We start from the raw sequence: 24826 nt of genomic DNA on the forward strand, positions 1-24826 counted from the left end.
GGCAGTAAGAGCTTTTCTCTTTCCATTTCTTTTTTCCAGCGCAAAGAAATAGCTAGAGTTCCTTTCACCTTCTACCCATTAGGCTCTGGGTCTTATGTACGCTCCCTTGACTAACTCTAGATAACGTTCATTCATTTGCAAACTGATACTGTTCAGCTCTAATTTTTCTTCATCTGAAACGCTCTTTTTCAATAGTACGTCATTTAGCCGACAGATCAGATCAGATTTACGTCTATTAGCTTTCAATTCTTTACATATTTGGACAGTTATGAATCTCGTTCTGTATTTGAAGTATTCCCATTTCTCTTTGTAACCATTATGTATATTTGGAAATAATTATTTCACCAGGTATATAATATGATCATTAAATTAGCTGTCTTTTAATAATGAATGTGTGAAGATCTGGGATGTCTGGTGGTTATATATAGAGGACGCAAAACGGTCTGATGTGGACATACAGTCATTGGGAAAAAGTAATTACATCCTCTTTCAATTGCATGTTTTTATTTATCAGCGCCTAAATGACGTGTTCTTTATAACATAATCATAGTAATGAGTTCCATCAGGTGCACATTTTCAATAATAGGCATGATAATTCAACCAGCAGAATTAATTTCACTCCCTGATCCTTTATTATCAAAGCAACTTAGTAAACTATCAATGCAACGTAGCACTGGTTTAGGAAACTTTTTTTTTTAAATGCAGTGAAATGTTTATTGCGTGACTTAAGGAACATTTACGCTACATTCACAAGGACACCTTACTGTTCAGCAGATACTACTCATATATACATTTGTAAAATACAGCAAATAAAAATAAAAAAACAGTACTACACTACACAGTTTTATTAGAACAATGTTTCCAATGTAAATCTGCATGTATATGTAAATTTGTGCATGCTATGTGGTTCCTGTTTTCTGACAGCCATCAAAATGTCCTTCTGAACACATCTATATTTTATAGAAATACAAAATGAAATAAGTAGCATGAATCAAAAAACAAAATCACTGGACCGAGGCAGTAAGATACACACAGAGGGTAAACACTTCCGCTTTTACACAATTCTCTAAATTATAACGGATTAAATTGAGTTTTTTTGGACGTTAATCTACACACAGTAATCCATAATGACAGACCTATGATGTGTCTAAACGCTCCAAACTGAGTTCAGGTGCATCCTGGTTGCTTTGATTGTCTTTAGAACTTGACTGGAGTCCTTGAGAGAATCTGACAGGAAGAATGGGAGAAACTGACTTTTTCCCAAGAACACCAGGAGCTGTCATTGCTGCATAAAGGGTGTGAATACTTATCTACATGAGATTACAGTTTTGACTTTTAATCACTTTGCAAAAATATTTTTAAAAATCATGTGTTCCTGTGTCTTTATGGATTAGTGTGTGTAGAGTAATGGCCAAAAAGCAAATTTAATACCTTTTTGTAAAAGACATTGCTGTGACGCCTGTATGTGAAGATAATGCACACACGGAGCTTGGGGTTTTCTTCAGAAGTTTAAGCTGTAGAGCAGAGCACATCCCAGCAGGAACGTTAACAGACCGTCTGCACGTCTCGGGGACTCACCGTTCGCTGTTGCACACAAACAGAAGCCATTAACTTTACACAGTACATGTGTAGATAGATCATTCTCATTAGAATAACATTTTAAATCATTTTGTCCAAAAACATATCATGAAAGATTAATTGTACTTGAAAAATCCCTTTGTCTTCCAATAGCATGGGGGAAAATACCATTAAACACAATTAGGGAAGTAACAAATGATGACGTCTAAAACAGGTGGAAAACTACTGCTATGGGGCTACATTGCTGCTGGTGCAGAGACTCAGGTGAAGACTGATGACATAAAAGAATTCTGTTATATACCAGAACATTTCAGCCAAAATGTTGCCTCTGCCAGGACGTTCAGACTCATAGAGTTTTGAGCGAGATGATTAAAGAAACACAAAAGTAATGCTTTGTGGAGACCTTCTCAGCCTCTGGATTGGAAACCTACAGAAAACCTGTGGTCTGAATTCACAAGTAGCTTCCACATGCACAGACCAGAGAATATAAAGGAGTGTAAAATGGAGGAGTGGACCAGGATCCTCTACAAGCATCTTCAACATTGTTAGACAGGAAGTGACTCAGTGCTGTTATTCTCTCCAGAGCAGGAGTCGATACATAGTAATTATGAGGGTGCTGATCGTTCTGAAACATGGCTTTTACAAAAATTTATTTTTTAAAAATTTGCTTGGAAGAACAACATTTAAGGTACAATTAAAAATGTCTCAAAAACCCTATGGCACGTTTTATTCTTTTTAAATATTAATTTGTGTTGACTTTTAAAGATGCCGATAATTCTCAAGGACACTGAATATATACACATCATTTTAAATAAAAGGAATCATAAACATTTACATATGTACGTCAGGTCATTGTGAATATTATGATTGATCGTGATAAACAAAACACCATGTGACAGAAACTTCCTGCTTAAGAAAAAGCTTAATTTATTAAGATTTATTTTAGAAAATCAGCCATACACACCTTTAACAGTTAGTTCTAGTGTCAGGGTCTTGATGTTAGGGGCGATGCAGGTGTACAGTCCTGCATCAGATTCCTTCACATTGCTCAGCATGATGGAGAAATCCCCCTTTTCAATTTCTGATGGAAAAATTTTTAACTCTGTCTTTATAGACTGGATTCTGATTTTTTAAATTTGCTTCACCGTGAATGATGTCACACACCACCCAGCCGTATTTGTCTCGCCAATACACAGTCTGCGGCTTCTCTCCAAATGAACACGGTAAGATCACCGATTCTCCTATAAAACCTTCAACACGGACACTCTGCACCGACACTGAAAGGAACAAAACACAGAAGATCGCAATAATATTAAGACAAATGTGTTCATCAGGATACATCAACAATAGCTTCATTCACTTTTTCAATAACGCCACATTCACACTATTCACTTGTGTTACTTGTAGTTTGCCTGTTGTTGGGCGTGTAATAATTCTGTTGTGCTTGTGGGTGTGGCCTGTCCTGGGTTTTGTTTTTGTTTTTTTGTTAAGTTCTGGATTTGTCACTTACCACATCATACCTAATTTGCATGGAATTGAGAAAAGTAAAATTTAAAGCTCATTGAAATCCCTGGGTGATAAGTGCCGGAGAACTTTATAAAAAATAAAAAATAAAAAAAATAAAAAAAGTTGCTCAAAGGTTTAGTTTAAATGGAAACTGAATTAAAAGTTTATATGCTGTATTTGTGCTTGCAGTGTAAATTCTGTCATTGATTATAATGTAAGTGATGTGTTAGTAACGCGGCTGCGTTGCTCCTCACTCGCAGTGTAGTTATGGTGATAAACAGTGTACCGCAAGTAAGATCTGTAATGTCTGATTAAAACGCTACGATCAAATTAAAGTGCCTGTAGGCAGTGAGGAACAGATACCACAAGGTGCAGTGGAAGTGAGTTTTTTTTATTAATTTAGGACTGTAGTTTATCAGTGTTTTTTTGTGCATCCATAAAAAATAATGCATAAATACTATTATATAATATAAACTAATAAGGACAAACAGTTGTGTAATGTTTTAGTCTGAAGTTTATATATGTAACAATTAGTTTGTGGATTTTATTTTAAATAAACGAAAAAAATGGTACTGAAATTTCTTTATCTGATTAATCAAAAACATAATCACCCGATTTAATCGATTATGAAAATAATTGTTAGTTGCAGCCCTACAGTACACACATCTACTTACTGCGGTGTGAAACACTGAACACTCACCTGTGTGTATCAGAAGCAGGAAGGTGAAGCAGAAAATCCAGCTGTAATTAAACAAAAACAGAAAAAGGTGGAACAGTAGAATAAATTCACAGTATGATCACTGTATAATGGAGTTATAAATGAGTTTAATTCTTCAGTTGGGAAACTAGAAGAAACGCTCAGCAATCAGAAATGTAGTAAGTGAATAATAAGGATGTGTTCTTCCCCTTCTTGATGCCCCTAAATTAGAGTTGCACAGTATACCGGTACTACGGAGGGATCACGATACCACCAATGCTACTGTATTTTTTTATTAAAGGGTAGTATCGTCAATACAGCAGTACCATAAGTAATGTACGTGCAGAAGTTAATACTATCTTTTTGCTAAAAAGACACGTCTCACTGCTTTTGTAGTATTAAGAAAAGTTAGTGACACTTCATTTAACCTAAATTATTTACCTTAATCTTTAAAGTGCACCTATTATGGTTTTAAAACGTGCCTAATTTTGTTTTAAAGGACTCGTACAATAGATTTACACACATCGGAGGTCAAAAAACACTTTAATGTGCTCATAATTTACACTGCAGCATTACCTTATTCCCCTCAGTGTCAAAATCGACTCATTAAATGATCCGTTCTAAAGGATTCATTCTAAACTCCCCCTTTAAGAGAGCATACTCTGCTCTGATTGGTCAGACGTCCAAGTCTGTTGTGATTGGTCTACCGCTGTCAGCGTGTTGCAAAAAGGAAATGCCCATGACCATAACGAGTTTCAGCTCCGTCTGTTCACTGGCAGCCAGTGAAGACCAGAGGTGGGACTTTTTGTTACAAACCTACGTAGATTATTACAGGAACTAAATCTGGAATTACTGACGACTCGAAAAAAGTCAATAAATACAAAATCGCTAAATAACTTTAGTGTTTATTTTTTGGTCTAACACAAATACAATCCTTTCACTCAAAATATGACTCACCACTGCAGCCCCTCCCTCCTTCTACCGTTATTCGCTTACTCATCTTGACAGACAGCTCCGGTTCACTTTTCAGACCCCTTTGGTGAATTTTTTGGGCAAACTTTAGCTACTTTCCATAGAAGAAAGTGGCCAGTGCTGCCCTGTGAGCGCGAGTTCCTGCTCCCCCACCCAGCCGAAATCCCAGCACAGACAATATCTTTAACTTAAGGGTATCATGATTATATCACAAGGCATTGTGGTTTTAAAATCCCAAATCAGAATCAGCATTATTGGACATGTATCCTTGAGCATACTAGGAATTTGTCGGTTCAACAAGACAGACTAATACAAAAACCTCATGACAGCTACAGTGTAAACATAACACCATAGAGATGACCTCTCCCACAGAACAGTGTGGAATGTAAGTCACTCTGGATAAGGGTGTCTGCCTAATGCTGTAAATGTAGAACCACCTTTAGAAACAATAACTTGAGGTAAATGTTTTCTGTAGGATTTTCAGTCTCACATCATTTTGGAGAAGTTTTCATTATCCTACAATTCATTATTCATAATGTTCTACACGGGCAGATGATCTCACTGCAGGTTTTGGGCCCATTCCTGAACAGTGATCAGAGATAATGGCGAGTTAAATGCGGCCTAGCTACTTACTGCTACTTGGTGCTACTTAGTGCGCTTTATCCAGTTTCCGTTAAACTCTTATAGAACAAAAGATGTTTAAATCAGAAGATAAATTAATAATCTGAGTGTAAAGGTGGAGAAGGATATAGTTATTTAATTGGAGTAATAGAACAGCTGTAGAATATATTTTAGCTAGTATAGCTAGGTCATGAAATTAGCTAGCTCCGTTATACAGTTTCTCCTGCAGTGGCGAGTTAGCTTAGCTCAACCAGGCCTTAAACTGAACACAGCTCGTTATCATAAAATATCTCACACTGGTACTGACTTTATCTGATACATACCTCACATTCATTGCGTACAACACGGGGACAGTTCCTAATAAACTGGAATAAAGATGGCTTGACGTAAGATGTTCGATATTCGCGGAAATTAAGGGACCGTCTCTAAAGTGACACACGACATTGTTAAACACGATTCTAACTTCAATAGCATTTGAAGGGAATGACTTACAGTCATATAACCAACTGTAAAGTGTTCATGTAGGTGTCAGGTATAACGCACACCTGTTACATTTCTGATATTTAACAAATTAAACTATTAAATCATATATAAATTAGACATGTATTTTATTACTACATGGGCTCATACACAAAATATACCATTACTTAAAGCTTACTTACAGCATTTGAAGGGAATGATGTACAGTCACACAACCAACTGTAAAGTGTTACGACTAGGTGTTAGGTATGACGTACACCTTTTAGATTTTTGATATTTAACCCTACAGTGCATGAACCAAAAAAACCTTCACGAATGCAAAAGGGGGTCAAAATGACCCATACTAGATTGAATGGTTTTCTTCAAAAAATAGATGTCCTATTAATGAAATAATTAAAAGAACTGCTGATCCACGAATGTTTTAATATTTAAAACATTTTTATTTGTTTTCTTTGAATTTATTTATGTACATGTTTAGATTGTGGATGGTAGCCAAAGGAATTTCAAAATTCCTCAGTGTTCCTAAAATGTATTTGTCTCACGTAATTGTCTTCTTGACCTGTGTCCCTGTACCATGTTTGGTTTGATAGTTTATGTTTAGCCTTAGCCACTGTATTTTGCTGAGTTGTCTTTGTGTCTTTGTTTTGTTGATCGTTTGTTCATTAAATTGTTTGGAAATCTGCCATTGCTTCCATAACCATCTTTGAAACGTGACATAATTCCTCTAACAATTAAACACTTCTCCCTTGTTTATGCATCATTTCTTTTCACTCCTGCTTATTCCTGTTTCTTATTTTCATTCCTTAGAAATCCAGTGGAAACCACTGACCACATTTGTTCCCTTTGGTCAGGTTTGTGTGAATCTTAACACCTCATCAGCTGACTCCTGGTACATTCCTGGTGTAGAAGAAGCTCAGACCATCACTGATTACAGGAAAAACAATCTTCTGCCTGTATCAATGATACCCCCATTCCAGACACATTATATTGCTTCTACACCCAGTTTGAAGTATTTAACATGGATGCAGCAGTAAGGAATGGAACTCCCCCAGTGACCAGGGAGTTACCTGCCTTAATGACTACTGCCCCATTGCAATCACCCCAATCATCTGTGGCATCATGCAGGATCCCTCTCACCCCTCACACGGACTGTTCACACTCCTCGCGTCTGGACATAGGCTACGGTACATCTGGGTCAAGTCCTTCTGAACGGTTTCTTCAGCCTGGACTTTCACCTCAGCCCTATTCCTGTCTATTGTCATTGCCCATTTACACCCAACCACTTTCCACTTCACTGTCTATACATCTGACTAGAGTCAAAACCAAAACAGTTCCAGACTTATAAAGGGAACGTCAGCAGTGGATATTCTGGGCCAGCACTGAATATGAATGGCTGCTTACTGTAAATTGCCAGCTCTAACTGGAAATGGTTGATCTCTGGCCTCCGTCACATCATTGTGAAGTGAAAATGCCAATGTTATTCCACAGCATGTGATCCCTACCAAAAGTAGACCATCAAAAAGGGAGAAAAGAATCACCTACCATGTTTCATGTTGATTCAGAAGTTAAACTTCACAAGAGAAAAGTTAGGGTTTTATATTCTGAGAGATGGTGAACCTGTATCAGAGTGCATCAGAGGTAAGAGAGTGACCTTCAGGACAAGGCATCATCCTGTGACGGGATTTTGTTGGCTTTGAATTGAGATTGAGATCACAATACATTTTGTTAGGAACAACTATTTAATATAATATTAAATTCTAACATTACTGTGGCAGAGCGTGGCTGCACCATTTTCCTTGCAGAAGTTTATGAATGATTTCTCGGGTACATTTTGAATGGCTGATTAACTTCACATTTGTACTATAGATGTTGAAATCCTGAGGAACAGTAATTGCTGTTTATTATATAATGTTAATCAATTTTAAAATTTCATCATAATAGTGTGTCCCAAAGTTAAACGGAATTCAGTGTTATTAACAGCTGCTTAAATAATTTGTCATTGTTATTCTCCCGAGAACAACTGATCACCACTTGTGGGTTTAAAAAAAAAAGTCTTGATAAACACAGCCATGACATTTATGATCATTGGTCAAAGCCATTCAACTGGAATAGTGGGGCTCTGCTTTCAAGTACAAATGCGGTCATTTTTTTAATCGCATTGCTTTGAGAAACAAATCAAGACCATAAATGAGTTTTTTTTCCTATGTGGTACCACATACGTGCATACACATTATCAAAATAATGGGTTTATAATAATAAAATAATAAATACATATGATGTATCTTACAGCGTAGTGGTGGTAAATACAAATTTGAGCAAAATTTCAGAATTGTAATTTTTATATCACCTCCTTGTGTTACAATACAACTGTGAAATGTGTTACATTCCTTGAATCTGTACCTTAATCTACAATCTGAACGTTTTGTGGTCTGAAGAGTTGCAGCCTACACGTCCTCTTTTATTCTTTGCAATGTTTAATTATCTACGATCGCAACGGGATCTACGAGTTGAACTGGTACAGCCGGTTGCAGGCCCGGCCCTGTCCATGGACATAAAACATGCAAAACAAACAAGTTATGCAGATAAGAGAGACTAGAGGAACAGGACTCAAAACACTTCAGAAGCACTTACCCTGTATCCCTGCACTCTTTAACATTGCTAACCCTGCTAACACGCCTAATCTAAATCATGCAGGAAGCTTGATAATTAAACAATCAGCCAAATTAGTTCAAACCTGAAATTCTGCAGAGCTGAAAAGCAGCATGCACTTATTTACAGAGTGTGACATTTATATTGTGTTATATTGTATTTACTAAGGACATAGTGATAAGTTCAGACAGGTGAATCCAGGTACACCCTTTACCTGTAAACAAAGCAATTACAGTACTGAAGTATTTCACTGTGTAACATTACTACAGTATACACTATAAAGCAAATATAAACATGTGTAAATGTTTGCTGATGTGTTTTCAAACAATGTTTTCAAAGATTTTTAGAATGAATACATAAATATTTTTCTAGCACTATTAAACTTGTACTAGCCAGTGATCTGTGGGAAAAGGATAATATCCATCCATCCATCTTCTATACTGCTTATCCTTTTCTGGGTCATGGGCCACGGGTCACAAGGCGGGGTACACCCTGGACAGGGTGCCAATCCGTCGCAGGGCACAATCACATACACATTAAAAGGATAATATTATACGAGTTAATTTTTATATATAAAATCATTAATAAAATAAAAAGACAGGGCTAATAATACAAAAAAAATCTGAATTAATAATGAATTAAACCACTCCCTCACAAAGTTCATTTTCTTGCACAGAGCAAGCGTAATTCGATTAATACAAGAATGGGTGAAAAGCGCCCTCTGGTGGTAGGAAACTGTTAAAACCGGGGGGAAATGGAATTTCCGACCTAGGAATAGGAAAAACAAAAGAAAACAGGAATAGCAGGTGGACTGGTTTGAGGACTGGCTTATTTTACCCTCACCTCACCTCACAAAGATTTGTAAATGTACTTTGACTTTTTATTCTTTCTTTTTTTTAACAAAAAAACGTATAAAGACAAAAGTATTCCATGTTTTATGTAATCAAATTTATAGGGGTTTTTTTTTTTTTTTTTTTTTTTTTTTTTTTTTTTTTTTTTTTAAGATAAGCGTTTATTTTGAAATTGATGCATGTAACACGTTCCAAAAAAGTTGGGACCGGGGCAATTTAGGACTAATAGAGATGTGAGAAGTTGAAATAAGATGATGTGAAACACCATTCGCTGCTGCATCCATAGATGCAAGTTAAGGCTTTGCTATGCAAAGCAGAAGCCATATCAACACTGTCCAGAAACTCCGCCCACTTCTCTGGGCTCGGTCTCATCTGAGATGGACAGTAGCACAGTGGAATCGTGTTTTGTGGTCAGATGAGTCGACATTTCAAATAGTTTCTGGACAAAACGGCCTTGTGTTCTCCGGGACAAAGAGGAAAAGGACCATCCGAGCCAAGGGCGTAGGTTTGGACTGGCTTTAATGCTGATGCCTTCCTATAATTCCCAAATACAATTCATAATTAGGACCTGAAACCCTCCAGACGCAGCTGTTTCATCCTGCTCCACTGCAGCCTGCTGCTGAATTTCCTGCAGACTCATTCATTAAATGATGACATTTTCATGGGATTTCTAGACTAAAATTCAACTCAACATAATTTTATATATGCACCTATATTATGTTCCAGCTAGTAACCTGACTGCTAGCCTGCAGATGACAAAAGCCAGGGTTAGCGAACACGGTTAACTAACATCAGTTGACATTACTTTCCGCAGTGCAAGGCTGGTGACGTTTGGTCGCTAACAGGTTTTCATTTTAAATCAATGTGTCTACTGGACAGTTAGTTTACTACCGATTACTTACGCTTTGGGTGGGGAAAAGCTCCTGATGTCTCATCGTTTTTTTGGTGACATGATATCTACAAAGTACAAAACGTGTTGGAGTGGGGGAAATACTTTATGTATGCTGTGCAGGCAATAGAGCAAAGGAAAGTAAAGTCATCTGACTAAATTTTTTGCCCATGGTTGAGGTATGGACTAACAGCCTTGATAACTTAGTTACCATCGTCAGCCGATCAGCCCTCACCTCCGTGTTTGTATTCTACACTGGCAGCTCGATATTTGCACGTAAGGTGAGCCTTCCAGTCATCACAATTTGGCCCTTGTCAAAGTCACTCAGATCCTTACGCTTGCCCATTTCTCCTGCTTCCAGCACATCAACTTCAAGAACTGACTGTTCACATGCTGACTAATAAATATTACCACCCCCACCTTCCAATACACTATTTCAGTGTATTGAAATAATGTTATTATTTCATGTCACCTGTCAGTGGATTTAATGTTATGGTTGATTGGTGCATGTTACAGCAGCTATTAAACGTTGTTTCCTCCCCAGCTTCTCTTTTTATTCTCTCTTAAAGTTAAAACTTAGTCACAGTTTCAACTCTGATTGATACAAAGTGCTGACACTGGAGACTCCATAAAGGTGTAATAAACGTCTCCTTCCAGAAAAGTTCATCATATGAACAATTACTCTTTGTTTTAAATGTGTTTATGTGGAGCATTCACCATACAAGTTACTTTGAATGAGCTGTGACTATAAAAACAATGACGTATTAAAACAAGCACATTAATATAAACATGAGTTCGCAGCCGAACTACTTTATAGGGGGAAAAATCAACCAGTCAGAATCGAGTATTCAACAGCACTGAGGTATAAAAGGTCAGTGGTCAGTTGTGAATGGTTTGTATTTTTCTTGTAAATTGGTATTGTAATGCTGTGGGTGTACATGAGGCTGCTTTTCAGCAAATAAAGAGTGAAGGAGATTTTAGAAAAAAGTTGTGGTCAGAGCGCTTCCGCTCTCCTGCATCTAAAACACAACTGAAGTGTTTCCTGACTGAAGCAGAACGATTTGAGTGCTTCTTATCAGGGTTCCAGCGTCAGCATGACAACGGTACTTTGGTTCTGTGAGTAAAAGTTGTTAATTCACCATTTTACCTTAGAAGATATTTATCTCTTTGAACAGATGAGTGGATTCCAACCATTAATATGTGAGTTGTTTTTTTTTTACTAGATCTACTTGTGTTCTGTGGAGCTGCAGAAGGTTTCACAGAGAAGTCGGTAGATTTGGGACAAAATGTGACTCTAAAGTGTGAGGTGTCTGTAAGAGATGTGTTCTGGTTCCTGATGAAGCCGTCAGAACCTCCAGTGTTTATATTACGCTCTTACTCGAGTAGAATCATGGAGCCAGTATACGGAAACATGACCTTCAGCAAGATATACTCAGTGCAATATAACAGCAGTTTATTTATACACAATATCAGTACTAATGAATTAGGAGTGTATTATTGTATTCAAACTCAAACTGGTTCACCTCCCGACATCAGCAGAGGAATCAGACTTTACATCCGGAATCATTCAGCTGGTGAGTTTATTTAAATTAAAGTTACAGTAATATCCTTTAATAACCGTGTTGAACAGGTTTTTGATTGAAGTGACTTTTGTTTTATTTCAATTCCAGTGTAGAAATGATTTGTGTATGCATTTCTTTTGACAACTCCAAAAACTTATAGTTTGAAAAAATTATAGTATTTCTGATTTTCAGAGATTTTTTTAAATTATGTGATTAAAAAAATAATAATTACAACTGCCCATTATCCAAGTTATTATATACAGTACATTATTGTCTTATTAGCCTGTTTGACTGCTCACTTGAATGGAATAGCCATTACATTAAATCTAATATGTTCTGTCAGTGGAAAGATGAAAAACAGAAATCTCAACAGTGCCGAAAAATATTAATATTGCAAAATACTATTCTACTAATGCAATTAATAAGCTGTACCGAAGGCGTCCTTGGAATTTGATTTTACATCTAAAGTGGTACCTGTCTGTGTTAAAACTTTGAGAACCCACAATGTAGACCTTCATCCGTGTCTGATACAAAATCCATTGTAGATAAACTAGTGTGCTTAGTGGAATTAAAACTCTGAATTTTCCCAATTGTTTCCAGATAATCAGACGTGTGAAACTGAGCCATGTCAGAATGAGACAGGATACAAAGAAGCCGTCCTCTTGCCGATTCTCCTCATATCAGTTATAATGATCTTTGTTCTGGCCGTTCCAGTTGCAGGTGTGTTTAATTCACTGTGTATTCTGGTGACATGTCAATAATTGAGAATATACTGAGTATATTCTACACAACTGATCTGGTCAATTTAATGACTTAGCATTGTCTATGACCTTAAATGATATTATTAAAAGGTTTATTACATAAAAAGTCTATTAATTCCAAACTGATGTTCTTGAAATTGCATGCTTGTGACATATTTTATAGTTATAAGATATTTACTGTGCAAAATATACCTTGTGTATGAAGTTAACTGTATACCTGATCAAATTCAGTTACATTTATTTTGGCCTGTTAAATAGGTCTTGAAGTCTAAACTACCTGAAGCGAAGATTATCTATTGACCTTAAGTGATTTTAAAGTTAATCTAATTTCATTACATTAATAGTTCTTTATACAGGAGAAAATACAAGATCTATTCTATAATTTATTATTAAAAGCTATTGACACACAGGCTTCGTTCATGAGTATAATAAAGTCGGTTAACCAAGTCCTGAGTGTCGCCGGGTTAATTCTGTATTTTTATGTTTTTACAGTATGTCACTGCAGAAGACGTCGAAAAACTCAAGCACAACCCTCAGATCCTGGTTTACAGCCGCGTCAGGACAGTACCGGCCATGTGGTAGGCTAACTGCTCTTTCTTTTGGCCTTTTGTTTTTGTTTCATTGTTTTTTAACAATACGTTAAATGATTTTCCAATTTAAAACTTCATGCGCTTACTCTCAGGTCATTTTCACCTGATTAATTAAATTAAATGATAAAATAAACTGTCCTGCAATCAGGAAGATCCCCGGGTGTGGTAGTGTCTACTGTGGACTCTGTTTCCATCAGTGTTGTTTACTGTAATCACTGAGATGAATTAGATGATCGAGTCGTTGTAGATGTGGGTACGGTGACTGCTGCAGCGAAGACGGAAAGTCCCACGTGTGAAAGCTGCATCGTGCTACACAGACCGAGACGTGTTAATGTGTGTGAGAAAGTTACACGAGCTGGAAAACATGTTAAAATACATGTTCGTAGAAATGCCTCGGCTGTTAAAACGCCCCGATGCATTTGCAAATATTCGAAATGCAAATATATCTTTATGTTCATATACAAAGAAAATGCGTTGATAATGAAATAAAGATAAATAAACCTTTTACAGTTTTCAGTTTACGCTTTAGAACATATCGACAAAAACGAAGGCTGTGAAGACGACTATATAGCTAACTAGTAATTAATCTTCTGGATAATGTGCTCAATAAAACAAAAAACTGTTTACAGGATGAAAACATAAATAGATTAACGTGAACTGAAAGTAAGGAGGCGTAAATAAATATTTGGAAATAATCCTGTTACTAGTACATTTTAAAAATACTTTTAAAAATCCAATTGATTTGTACACTTTATAATTCCTGTGCTGTGGTGTACATACAGCGCTGTGGTTATATGTACAATACAAACAGTTCACACACCAGGACGGCTCTGCTCTTACACTGCAGTGTGAAAAAACATGGTTTGTTGCAGACACGTCCATAAGTGTGTGAACTTTATCATACTTCAGTTTCACACACTAATGCACTGCATTTAATATTTTTTTCCACCACCGTGTCGCGTCTTGAACATATGCATTAACATGTTAAAGTTGCTTTTATTAATCCTGTCACATCGCATCATTCTTTCAGTACACCGAGGTGCAGTTCAGCGTTAAACGGACCCGTCAGGACGGCTAACGGACCCGTCAGGACGGCTAACCTCGACAGCACGTACGCTCTTGTAAATCTGTGACCCGGAGTGACCCCACGCAACACCTTGGACCACACGTGACGTTTCATCATATTCATAAAGAAGGCCTGTTTCTGCAGCTTCCGTGTATGGACAATTCGCAAATGAGTCGTTTGTAAAAACCAGATGAACTGATTCACGAGCATGAACAAATCTTTTTTATTTTTATTTTATTTTATTTAAGGCCTAAATTTATAGAAGTGCTTTTGTAGATGCTGTTCGAGTTGCTAATCAAAAAACTCACATTGTTAAGAGTCACTTAATGAGATGATTTGGACGATTCAATCCACTTAAGTGAGTCATTGGACTGAAATGAGTCATGCTTCAAACCCTGATAATGTTTAGTTAGTGTTCTGACTAGAGTGTCAGCCATTTTGAGAAACATTTTACAAAAGGCGGGGGGGGGGGGGGGGGGGGGGGGTGTTATGGATTTATCTCTGGATTTACTCAATTCCACTTTTACTCTTGAGTTCGGATCCAGTACTGATACTCGGTACGTGTATATGAGCGGCCATCTTGGAAGACAACTTGGAATGTCATTGTTCTCCCCCCAACAGTTTGGTATCATTCCACGCAAGAAAAGAGGCGGAGCCAGTTATTAATTGGTTAATTGATTACACAAGTGGCCTTTTTTGTTTTTACGATGTGCTTCCCAAGCAAAGCCTCCCAAAGTTTGGCAGTTCGGATCATTTGTTAGCATTTTAAAAGCTTGATTTATTTAGAAGTGAGATTCTAAATTTTAAGTATACTTAAACACCTTAATAAATGGGAAACAATGATTTTTCTCTCGAACTCCAAAAGTCTGTGATACAGGTGTTGTCCCAGCTGCTAAGGGAAAAAAAGCGCACTCGGCTCGTGCAAGGTGCTCGACTTTTATGCAGACAACTTTTTTTTTCTTCTCTGTGGTTTTGCACCTTTAGCTCTGGGTTAGATTATGACACGAAGCCACGTTGTCCTTAGAGGAAGTGGCAGGAAGAGCTTTGCTATGTGTGATTTGCGGCTAAAGCACGAGTCCTTTTTTAACAAAAATCTGAATACAATCTCTACATTAATCCATAATCATTTACCGAACCTGTTTTTTTATTCAGTTATTATTTGAATCAGATTCATGGTGAACACATAATGAGCCACAAACAGCACACCACTGCCTCATGCCCATGAGGAATAGTCACGTGATTCAACCACAGTGTGTGTGTGTGTCAGCTGTGACACTACTGTAGTTTGGTCCAGATTTGAGTCTGTAAGAACACACTGCTCTGGACTCATATTAGTAAAGCAGTGTCTGAGAATTCTCGTGTTTTGCTAACACACAAAGGGCAAATTGTTAGTTCTGCCGTCTGTGGAGCAGCAGACGTGTGTAAAATAGTGATGAGGGTTTTTACGCTACTGGAAAACTGTCCAAGTTCCTGTTTCACAATAAATAGCACATGTGACCATATCAGAAGTCTTTATTTGGTAACAAATGAACTTTGCACCTCTACACTTGTCGGTAAAACAATTCGGCTAAAGTTCACTTTATGGTCGGAGGACAAGAAGTTTCAGCTGAACGTACCGGGTGATGGAGAGCTGAGGTTAAGCCAAGTTAAAAATATCACATCTACCATTTTGCCCTTCAATCGCTGCGTGTCAGATCAAACAATTATATTTCTAACATTTTTTTAACCAACTGTCTCTGACTTTTCCAAATAAAACCACGCCAACAATCTCCTAGTTTTAACATCACACCTAGGTGAAGTTTTACTGCATGCAATTTTTGTGCATCACCCCACCCCCATTACATCAGTATCAGATATTATGGTCCAGTGTATCAGGAATAAAAAAACAAAACAATAATAAATACAGCTGATTCAACGTGTAGCTAGATCAGGAACACCACACCACACCACACGTGAGCGCGATTTCATTCGAATTCATTCATCCGCTGTGTGTATATTATATATGTATTCATTTAGATTTTCAACAAAATAGCAGGCATCAATAAATATTCACAAACTGACGTTTTAGAGCTATATACACACACAAACACTTGACGTATGGGATGAATGGAAGTGAGAAACCTGTGTATACACACACACACACACACACACACACACACAATACACAATACACAATAACACTGCGATGGAATGCACGGTTAGTCCATGCGGATCTTCTGATTGGTCATCCTGTAGATGATGCTGTCGTAGCCCGGGTCCATGTTCCACAGGTTGTACGAGATGACGATGACGGCGAGAGCCAACACGATCATGAGCCACAGCACGATGTTGAACACGACGGCGTATTCAAAGTTGTACTTGTAGGCCAGGTTGTAGGGGCTTCCCGGGTTACTCTGGAAACAAATATAGATCAAAAACCGTTTGGGGTGAGGTTACACACATAGAACACTTTTACTGTCAATCAAAAGGGCGCATTTATTTACAAGCAGCCATCTAAATGCTGGGTGGAGTTTATTAAAATAACAAAATTGGTGTTAGATCTCTACCTCGGACTGGACGCCCAGAACCGAGCGCGTGTTTCGAAACAGAAGTGAAGACGCGAAGCAGAGTCTCCTGCTACTGCACTGACCACGTGTTAGAAAAATGTGTGCATGCATCGACGTGGTCTCGACTGTAAATCTACACACCCTGCAGCGAACAGGTCTCCGAGTGCACGCGAGCTTTTGCGTCTTACTATAGACACAGAACTGAGACCAGCTTTGGTGTGGGTTTTACACGTTAACGTTTAAAGAAAAACACAACTGCGCTTGTTTGTGTGTGTGTGTGTGTGTGTGTGTGTGTGTGTGTGTGAGAGAGAGAGAGAGAACTGCTCACTGTGGGTTCGTGCGCTCTGACCCATACGGTTCTTATTTACAGCAAACTAGCCACTTCCTATTTGTGGGCATGCTTAAAAGTTTCCACGCTCTGTGAAGCTTGCCTGAACCTTTGTCCGTTCAGCTCTGCAATGCGATGTGACTTCTTGTCGAAGTACGGTGCAAGCAGAGTGGGGACATGTGGGCGGAGCTACAGAACAGCACGAACCGTTGATTGGTCGAATAGAACAGTCACAGATGTCTTGATTAGCGGTCGGAGGAACTTTTTAAACGTCTATACGTTTTTGTCTGATAATCATTTAAAATTATTAAAAGATAACTGGTCATTAAATAATTAAGTGTATCTGTAGATCATACAAAAAAAAAGTACACCCCATGGAAACTGTTGTTTTGGATATGCAAACATTTGATCAAGTTATTTTAATTTTAAATGTGAAAATTACACAAAATATCAGTTTTGTGTGTCATTTGATAGTGTATCATCTTTATTGTACTATTTTACTGTTTCAAAGAGGATCAGTCACATGGAAAAAGTAAGTACACCCCTGCATTTATCACACCTTCAAATCCATAAAGTTAGAATCAGGTGTTGAAGATTGTGTGTCAGTGAATAGAACCTGCTGAGGAAGTGCAGGTGGAACTGGTTTTATTTATACCCCTCTCATATCTAGTGTCTGGTGTCATCATGCCAAGATCTAAAGAGTTCTGTAAGGCCTTCAGAAAAAAGGTTGTGGATGGCTAGAAGTCTGGCAAGAGATTTAAATACATCTACAAATGTCGCAGATTTCAAACGACCGCCGATTAGTCAGCCCACACGCAGCTAACTCAGCCCACACGCAGACTGTCTGATGAAAAAAAGAAGTCTCCAAGAACCCCAAGATTTCATCACAGGATCTGCTAGCAAGTCTTGCAACTGTTGCTGTCGAAGTGCATGCTTCTACAATCACAAAGAGAGTGCACAAATTTGACCTGCATGGGAGGCGTGCCAGGAAGAAGCCTTCGCAAGACTACAGTTTGCCGATGAGCATATAGGCAAAGACCAGGCCTTTTGGAATAATGTGCTCTGGACAGATGAAGCAAAGATAGACTTGTTTGGCGCAGACCAAAGACAGCTTTTCAGGAGAAGCACCTCATACCAACTGTGGTGAAAATGTTATGATTTGGCATTGCTTCACCACCTCAGGGACTGAATTCTGAATCATATCAATGAGTGTTTGAAGATAATGTGAGGTCATCTGTCCAAAAGTTGAAGTTTAACTAAAAGTGGACCTTTCAACAGGATAATGATCCTAAATACACGAGCAAATCCACCAAGGAATGGCTCAGAAAGAAGAAATAGAGGGTTATGGAATGGCCTAGTTAAAGCTTGGATTTGAATCCTGTTGAAATTGGGGGGGGGTTAGTCGGGGAGTTTGAAACGGGCAGAACATGCAAGAAAACCCTCAAACATCTTGCAACTGAAACAATATTGCATGAAAGAGTGGTCAGAAATTCCATCAAGCCTGGTGGACAATTATGCAAAACGCATCATTTCTGCTAAAGGGGACAATACTAGCCTCTGAGGCCAAGGGTGTACTTACTTTTTCACAGAAGAATTTCACATTTATTGATATTTCTGTTGAATAAATGATTGAAGCGAATTTTCCTTGTGTTTTTGTTCAAGTACCTAAACTTTATTAGCAGGCACTGTTTCAAAGAGGATCAAATGTTTGCTCGTCCAAATATGTCAAAAAATAAATAAATAAAGAGCCAACAATTTCCATGGGGTGTATTTATTTTTTCACATGACTGCACATGAACGCCCCTCCTAGTGACCTAGTGCCCTCGCACACAAAGATATGAGATTCAGACACAAAAACATGCACAACCGCTTGTGTGCGTTTGTGACCGTTTCCACTCAAACACCTTTACTTTTCAGTGAACATTAAAAGTATTGGCACCCTCGGCTGTGATTTGGGCATGCGGGCGACCCTTAAGTAACCTTTAGATCCCCGCGCCACCATTACATCTGTGTCTCCTGCTTATTTTCCCTGAATTACGAGCAGTGTTCTAACACGTGTGAGAATCAAGTCACCGCCTGATAAGCTCCGGAGAAACTCGTCCAAGAGTTACGAAGTGAGACGGGTTCGGACAGGATACGGGAAGTCCTGGGGTCGGGTTTTGTCATTGAGCCACGCTGTTTGATGTAGCGGTGATAGAACACCGCTCGGTGTACATATCCTAGTGTGACGAAACCACAAACATCGCTTTGGCAAGACACGGCTTCCGGAATGGTTACACAAGCCCACCCATAGTGGTGTGCAGCGGTCTTATGAACTTTCAGACTCACCAGAACAGTCTTTTAAGGCTCCTATAAGGCCACACAAGCGAAACACCTCCTTCCACTAGTTCTGAAGTCTAGCTAGTCACACTTATACAGGCGTCAGTTTGTCTTGGCACTGCGTTGCCACTTGACAACCAGCGCGAAGTTACTTCAGTTCGATGTTTTCGTATCTGGTGCATTAAACCACAAGCTCCCGGTTCATACAAATACACACTTAGCATTAGAGATTAAAAGACTAAGAAGCAAACATTTATGTATACTTATACATGTACACTAATACAGCTCATAAAATGACACTTTTTTCTTAGAACGTGCAAATCATTGTAGTAATCGTAGTTTCGACAATACACAAAATAACTGTACGTTTATGCAATTATTTCAGGAACAAGACGTGTTTGTGCATCGAGGAAGAGCATTTTAAATGTGCGTATGTCTCTTGGGCTGGTCCTCGGAGGAACTTAGAAACCCCACCTTCTGTGGACCATGCATCAAAAAAAAATAAAAATAAAATTGCATGCATCCGGAATCTTAGCAAAACGTAAATAGGTCATAGTGGTTGAAGTTCATAGCAGAGAAAACATGACTTTGAGGGACATCCTGTGGTTTTGAGGCACAGAACAAGAGGCAGAACCCAAAAAAAAAACAAAAACAAAAACAAAAAAAAAAAGAGTAAATGTTGACTAAATGGTACTTTTCATTACAAGCGCGATTAATTACTCTTCTTCTTCTTAATAATAATAATAATAATAATAATAATAATAATGAACAATACACTGCAATATAAAAACCATCACTCCCATTTCTTCTAGCTTCTCCTCCGTTTTAGACGGCAGCACCACGTTCATAATGATTTGATCTATGCACACGATCTACTGAGGGTTTCATTTCCTGTTAAAAACAACACCTATGAACGTAGCTAAAATTAAACACGTCTCCTCCCTAATAGCTGGTCATAACGTCGTAACCCTGTGTAAAGTGTCATGCAAACGCACTGAACTTCTGTAATGCAGAATATTTATAACATTTAAATAATACATCCAATAAAATAAAAAACTCACAATCTGCTTAGCCTCCAGGATGGAGCGCGACTTCCTGGTAAGTGGCGTCTCGAACGTCTTCACCATCACCACCTCCACCACCGCGTTGCTGAAACGCCGAAGACGTCATCGGCGAACTGGAAGACACGACGGAGATGAAGGAATGGTTTAATGAAGTATAACGAGATGACCCGTCTCTACTAGTATTAAATATCTCCTAGTCGTAATTATTATTAAATTCCACAATCATACATCCGTTAGGTACAAATCTCTACGAGTGTCCTGATTTAATCCGATGCTTGTATTTACTACTCTCATTTAAAATATGTTCACTACAGCTGTGTACAAATGTACATTTATTTATATATTTACATACACATGTGATTTGTGTGATGGTAAAGTTCAGAGCCTCCATGCAAGTGAAAGTCAGTTTGGGACCTAATATATATATATTTTTCTTCCCTTTTTGGCACTTTATAAAAAGGTGTTTGTGGCAAACATGTCGGCGTACATGTGCAGGTTTAGGAAGAGCTGCCCCCGTTTAACCACATGCACCAGGATCTGAAAGCTGAAAACGTGCGGTGTGGTTTTTCACCTTCTGCAGCGCTGCTACCAGAATCTCTCGGGCGTCCTGGAACTGGGCGGAGTCAGTGCCGTGGCGCCGGGCGAGCTCCTCCATACCAGCCAGCTCCACAGAGAACAGGTCAGGAGCCTGGTCCTTAGCCAAGTGCTTGTGTCTCATCAGCTAGAGAGAGAGAGAGAGAGAGAGAGAGAGAGAGAGAGAGAGAGAGAGAGAGAGAGAGTTTCAGTTCCTTCATTTCTTTCATTAGCATCCCTATTTTTCTTTCCTGTAATCCTCTTCCATCCTGTTTTGATCAGTCTGCTGTGCTACCCCACCATGCACCGCCTCTCAGCTGCACCAGTTCCATCTTCGTGAACTCCTCCTTCACGTTGGCGAAGGCACCGTGTCGAATGGAGAGCCGTCTCTGCTGGGTGTCTTAAGGCTTTTGCTTAGCTTAGCTTCCTCTTTAACTAGCAGAAAGTTCTGTTCAAACTGTTTTAGATTTCCCTGTATAAAAAAAGAAACCTGTTCTGTTGTATATAGGTCGATTGTTATCATGAATTCTGAATCTTCCTCTTCTTAGACCTGCAGTTTCCATCCATTACTGACGCCCGTTCTGATTACTGCTGGGTAATGGGTCTGGGTCTTCTGTAGAAAATAAGATGCCACTGACCTTTTTTTTGTATATGTCTGAGTATAGGGTCGTGGTCTTTCCTTGAGGAGCTTTTTCCATTGGTGGCTTGAGACGGGTAAAGAATGGGAATTGATTCTGCCATTGTTCACATGGGCTCCGAGTCAGCGGCTCCTTAGAACTCGATGATGATAACTGGCTGCTACTTAATGAATACACAAATATCCACTGGCGTCTGCCCTTATACTTTAGACAAGATAACTTTTCTGGATTTTTTTTAACCAAATAAAAAGGTCATTGTTTGTAGGCTATATGACCCTTGGGCCTTTCTCACCTAGTCTTTTTAATCATTATTATTCATTTTAACTCTTCTTACAGGTGATATAGGTGGTCCTAGAATCCATCAAAACGGAAGATCTATCCTACTTCAAAACAACATTAAAGCAAAATATTCACAAGCCCATGTTCTTGCTGCTGTACTCCAGAACTCTCCAAGTGTTTGAGCGGGTGTACAAACTTTCAGCATTTGATCCTCTTTGAAACAGTGCCGATTATTAAAGGTGATGCACTATCAAATGACAAATAACATCGACATGTTGTAGAAATTTTCACAATTTAAATTAACAACAAAAAAAGGAGGCATCAAGAATTCTGCTATGTACCAGAATATCTCAGTCAAAATATCTCCTGGTTGCCTCTGCCAGGAGGTTCAGACTGCTGTCGAGTTTTCAGTGAGATGAATTTTTTTGTTTTTTTAGAGATGGTAACATTAATGTTCCACAATATAAATAAATATAAGTAGGCATGAGAAATACTGAGTTGGACAATTAGGACAAATTTTAGGAACACTGAGGAATTTTGAATTCCTTTGGCTCCCATCCACAATCTAAACATGTACATAAATAAATTCAAAGAAAACAAATAAAAATGTTTGAAATATTAAAACATTCGTGGACCAGCAGTTCTTTTAATTATTTCATTAATAGGACATCTATTTTTTGAAGAAAACCATTCAATCCAGTACAGGTCATTTTGACCCCCTTTTGCATTGGTGAAGGTTTTTTTGGTTCATGTATTGTAGGGTAAAATATCAAAAATCTGAAAGGTGTACGTCATACCTAACACCTAGTCGTAACACTTTACAGTTGGGATCATGACTGTACATCATTCCCTTCAAATGCTACTGAGCTTTAAATAATGGTATATTTTGTGTATGAGCCCATGTAGTAATAAAATACATGGCAATATATGCATATGATTTAATAGCTTATTTTGATAAATATCAGAAATCTAACAGGTGTGCGTTATACCTGACACCTACATGAACACTTTACAGTTGGTACAGGGGTTGACTGTAAGTCATTCCCTTCAAATGCTATTGAAGTTAGAATCGTGTTTAACAATGTCGTGTGTCACTTTAGAGACGGTCCCTTAATTTCCGCATATATGTGAATATCGAGCATCAAACCAACTTTATTCCAGTTTATACAGTCTCGCTGCAGGTTTTGGAAAACACACGGGATGGTGCGGGTTAGATATAAAATTGCACTCCTCTAAGACTAAAAAGCTCAGCTTAAATAATAGCACAGATAATGGCTTGGGGAAAGAACAACTGTCTAATATGGTTTAGGTATAGCAGGAAATTTCCTAGTTATTATTATGTTACACCCTGTTTTTCCGGCACAGTCAGTTAGCCGTTAGCTTAGCTTAACAACGCCTTAAACCGGAAGGAAGTTTTGTTTTTTCATCTGAAAATATCTCACATTGGTACAGCTAGTATCCAGTACATACCTCACATCCATTGTATATAACACGAGCAAAATAGTTTATGACATAAATAAAACAGAAATAAACAGTATATTAGTGAGGAACAGGAAGAATTTTAATGCGCGTGCGCGGTCATGTCACCTGACTAGTGACGAGCGGTTCGGATCATTTTACTGAGTCGGATCTTTGAATCACGTTCAGCAAAATGAAAGAATCTTGAATGAACGAAACGAGTCATTTCGTTCATTTTAGCAGAATGTAATTAAAATGTTACATGTTAAATTCACCAACACATCTAGTACTTAATAAGCTATATTTAAAAAATAAACTAGGGTTTTTTTTCTTTATACAATGAAGAAATTTAAAAAGTAAGTTTAGTTCCATTTTAAAGTGGAGGAAGGATGGAACACCATTTCCGAATTTTTGTTTATGAATGAAAAATGTACCATATATAATTTAAAAAATTAACCACATAATCCAGATGTTTATTATTAGTATTGCTATCATTTAAAAAATATAACTTTTAAACTAAAATAATGTGTAAAATTGTTAGAGTCCAATATATATTGGACCTAGTTCAGACCAGAGTTGTAGATATAGACAGATATAAGGCAATCAAAAAACAAACAAATTGATGTGCAAATGTCTCCTCTGCTTGTTTACAAAAAGAATACGAGCTGTCGATGTCCAAGTATTTAGAGATATTTGGCTGGGTATATGTTGTGTAATATTTTTAAATGCATTTCCTTCACCTTAATGGAGATGCAATATTTTACAGGTAAAAGCCATGCCCTTTTCCAGATTATATCCTCTACCAATGACCTCCAATATAATTTTCCTCTTGGAGAAATTTTCCTCTTAACTTGAAAGATTTGGCGCACAGATCAAACTATTGGTTCATTTCTTATTTAACAGATCCATTCCTTCCAAGGGTAAAGTATATTGAGTTGTAACTGTAGCCTAGTACTTGGGCTATATATAACATTACTTTTAACAAGGTGAATGAACCCAGGTGAAATTGCTTTAATCACTTTATTAAACTCTATTGGGGGAATTGGGAAACTGGTAAGTCATAAATCGCAATAAAAAGTCAATATATTTCCTGAGTTATCAAATAAGGAAAGAATACAATTAATATTATTTTGGAACCATCTGGGGGAAAATAAGAGTTTGTTTCTGAATGTTCTGTGGGGTGAGAAACTGTGGATATAACACAGCTTCCAAGTAAGAAGACACTGTTGATGAAATTTGGACAGAGCAATAGGTAGCTTAGGAGGTATATAGTTGCATTTCAAAATAAAAGAGAGGCTACCAAATGGACTTCTTTTGAGCCATTTTATTTTAAAATATGTATCGTGTAAATCTAAAAAAATCAATATCTCCATCCGCTCTGCTGTTGGATAGCACTTCT

At 37.9% G+C, this 24826-nt stretch overlaps 1 protein-coding gene and 1 long non-coding RNA gene across 3 annotated transcripts; one reads left to right on the plus strand and one right to left on the minus strand.

Moving 5' to 3' along the window:
- Nucleotides 1-487: 487 nt before the first annotated feature.
- Nucleotides 488-23593, minus strand: LOC108259543 (renin receptor). Of its 2 annotated transcripts, XR_008393675.1 has the most exons (7): nt 23440-23593; nt 21051-21200; nt 20477-20592; nt 5698-16615; nt 3785-3825; nt 2543-2855; nt 488-1584 (listed from the first exon to the last, which is right to left on the minus strand). XR_008393675.1 is itself a non-coding variant. In XM_053676774.1 (4 exons), the coding sequence occupies exons 3-4, from the start codon at nt 20540-20542 to the stop codon at nt 16421-16423; spliced, it is 261 nt and encodes an 86-aa protein (XP_053532749.1). In that variant the 5' UTR covers nt 20543-20592; nt 21051-21200; nt 23440-23590; the 3' UTR covers nt 15717-16420. The 2 variants fall into 2 exon arrangements, 1 of the variants encoding a protein (XP_053532749.1); XM_053676774.1 differs by lacking the exons at nt 488-1584; nt 2543-2855; nt 3785-3825 and having other exon boundaries at nt 15717-16615; nt 23440-23590.
- On the plus strand, nt 20574-21159 carry LOC128629307 (uncharacterized). Its single transcript, XR_008393679.1, has 2 exons — nt 20574-20631; nt 20940-21159. It is a non-coding gene; the product is annotated as an uncharacterized LOC128629307 (long non-coding RNA).
- Nucleotides 23594-24826: the final 1233 nt, after the last annotated feature.

Source organism: Ictalurus punctatus, chromosome 27 (genome assembly GCF_001660625.3).
Source record: "Ictalurus punctatus breed USDA103 chromosome 27, Coco_2.0, whole genome shotgun sequence".
Lineage (NCBI taxonomy): Eukaryota > Metazoa > Chordata > Actinopteri > Siluriformes > Ictaluridae > Ictalurus > Ictalurus punctatus.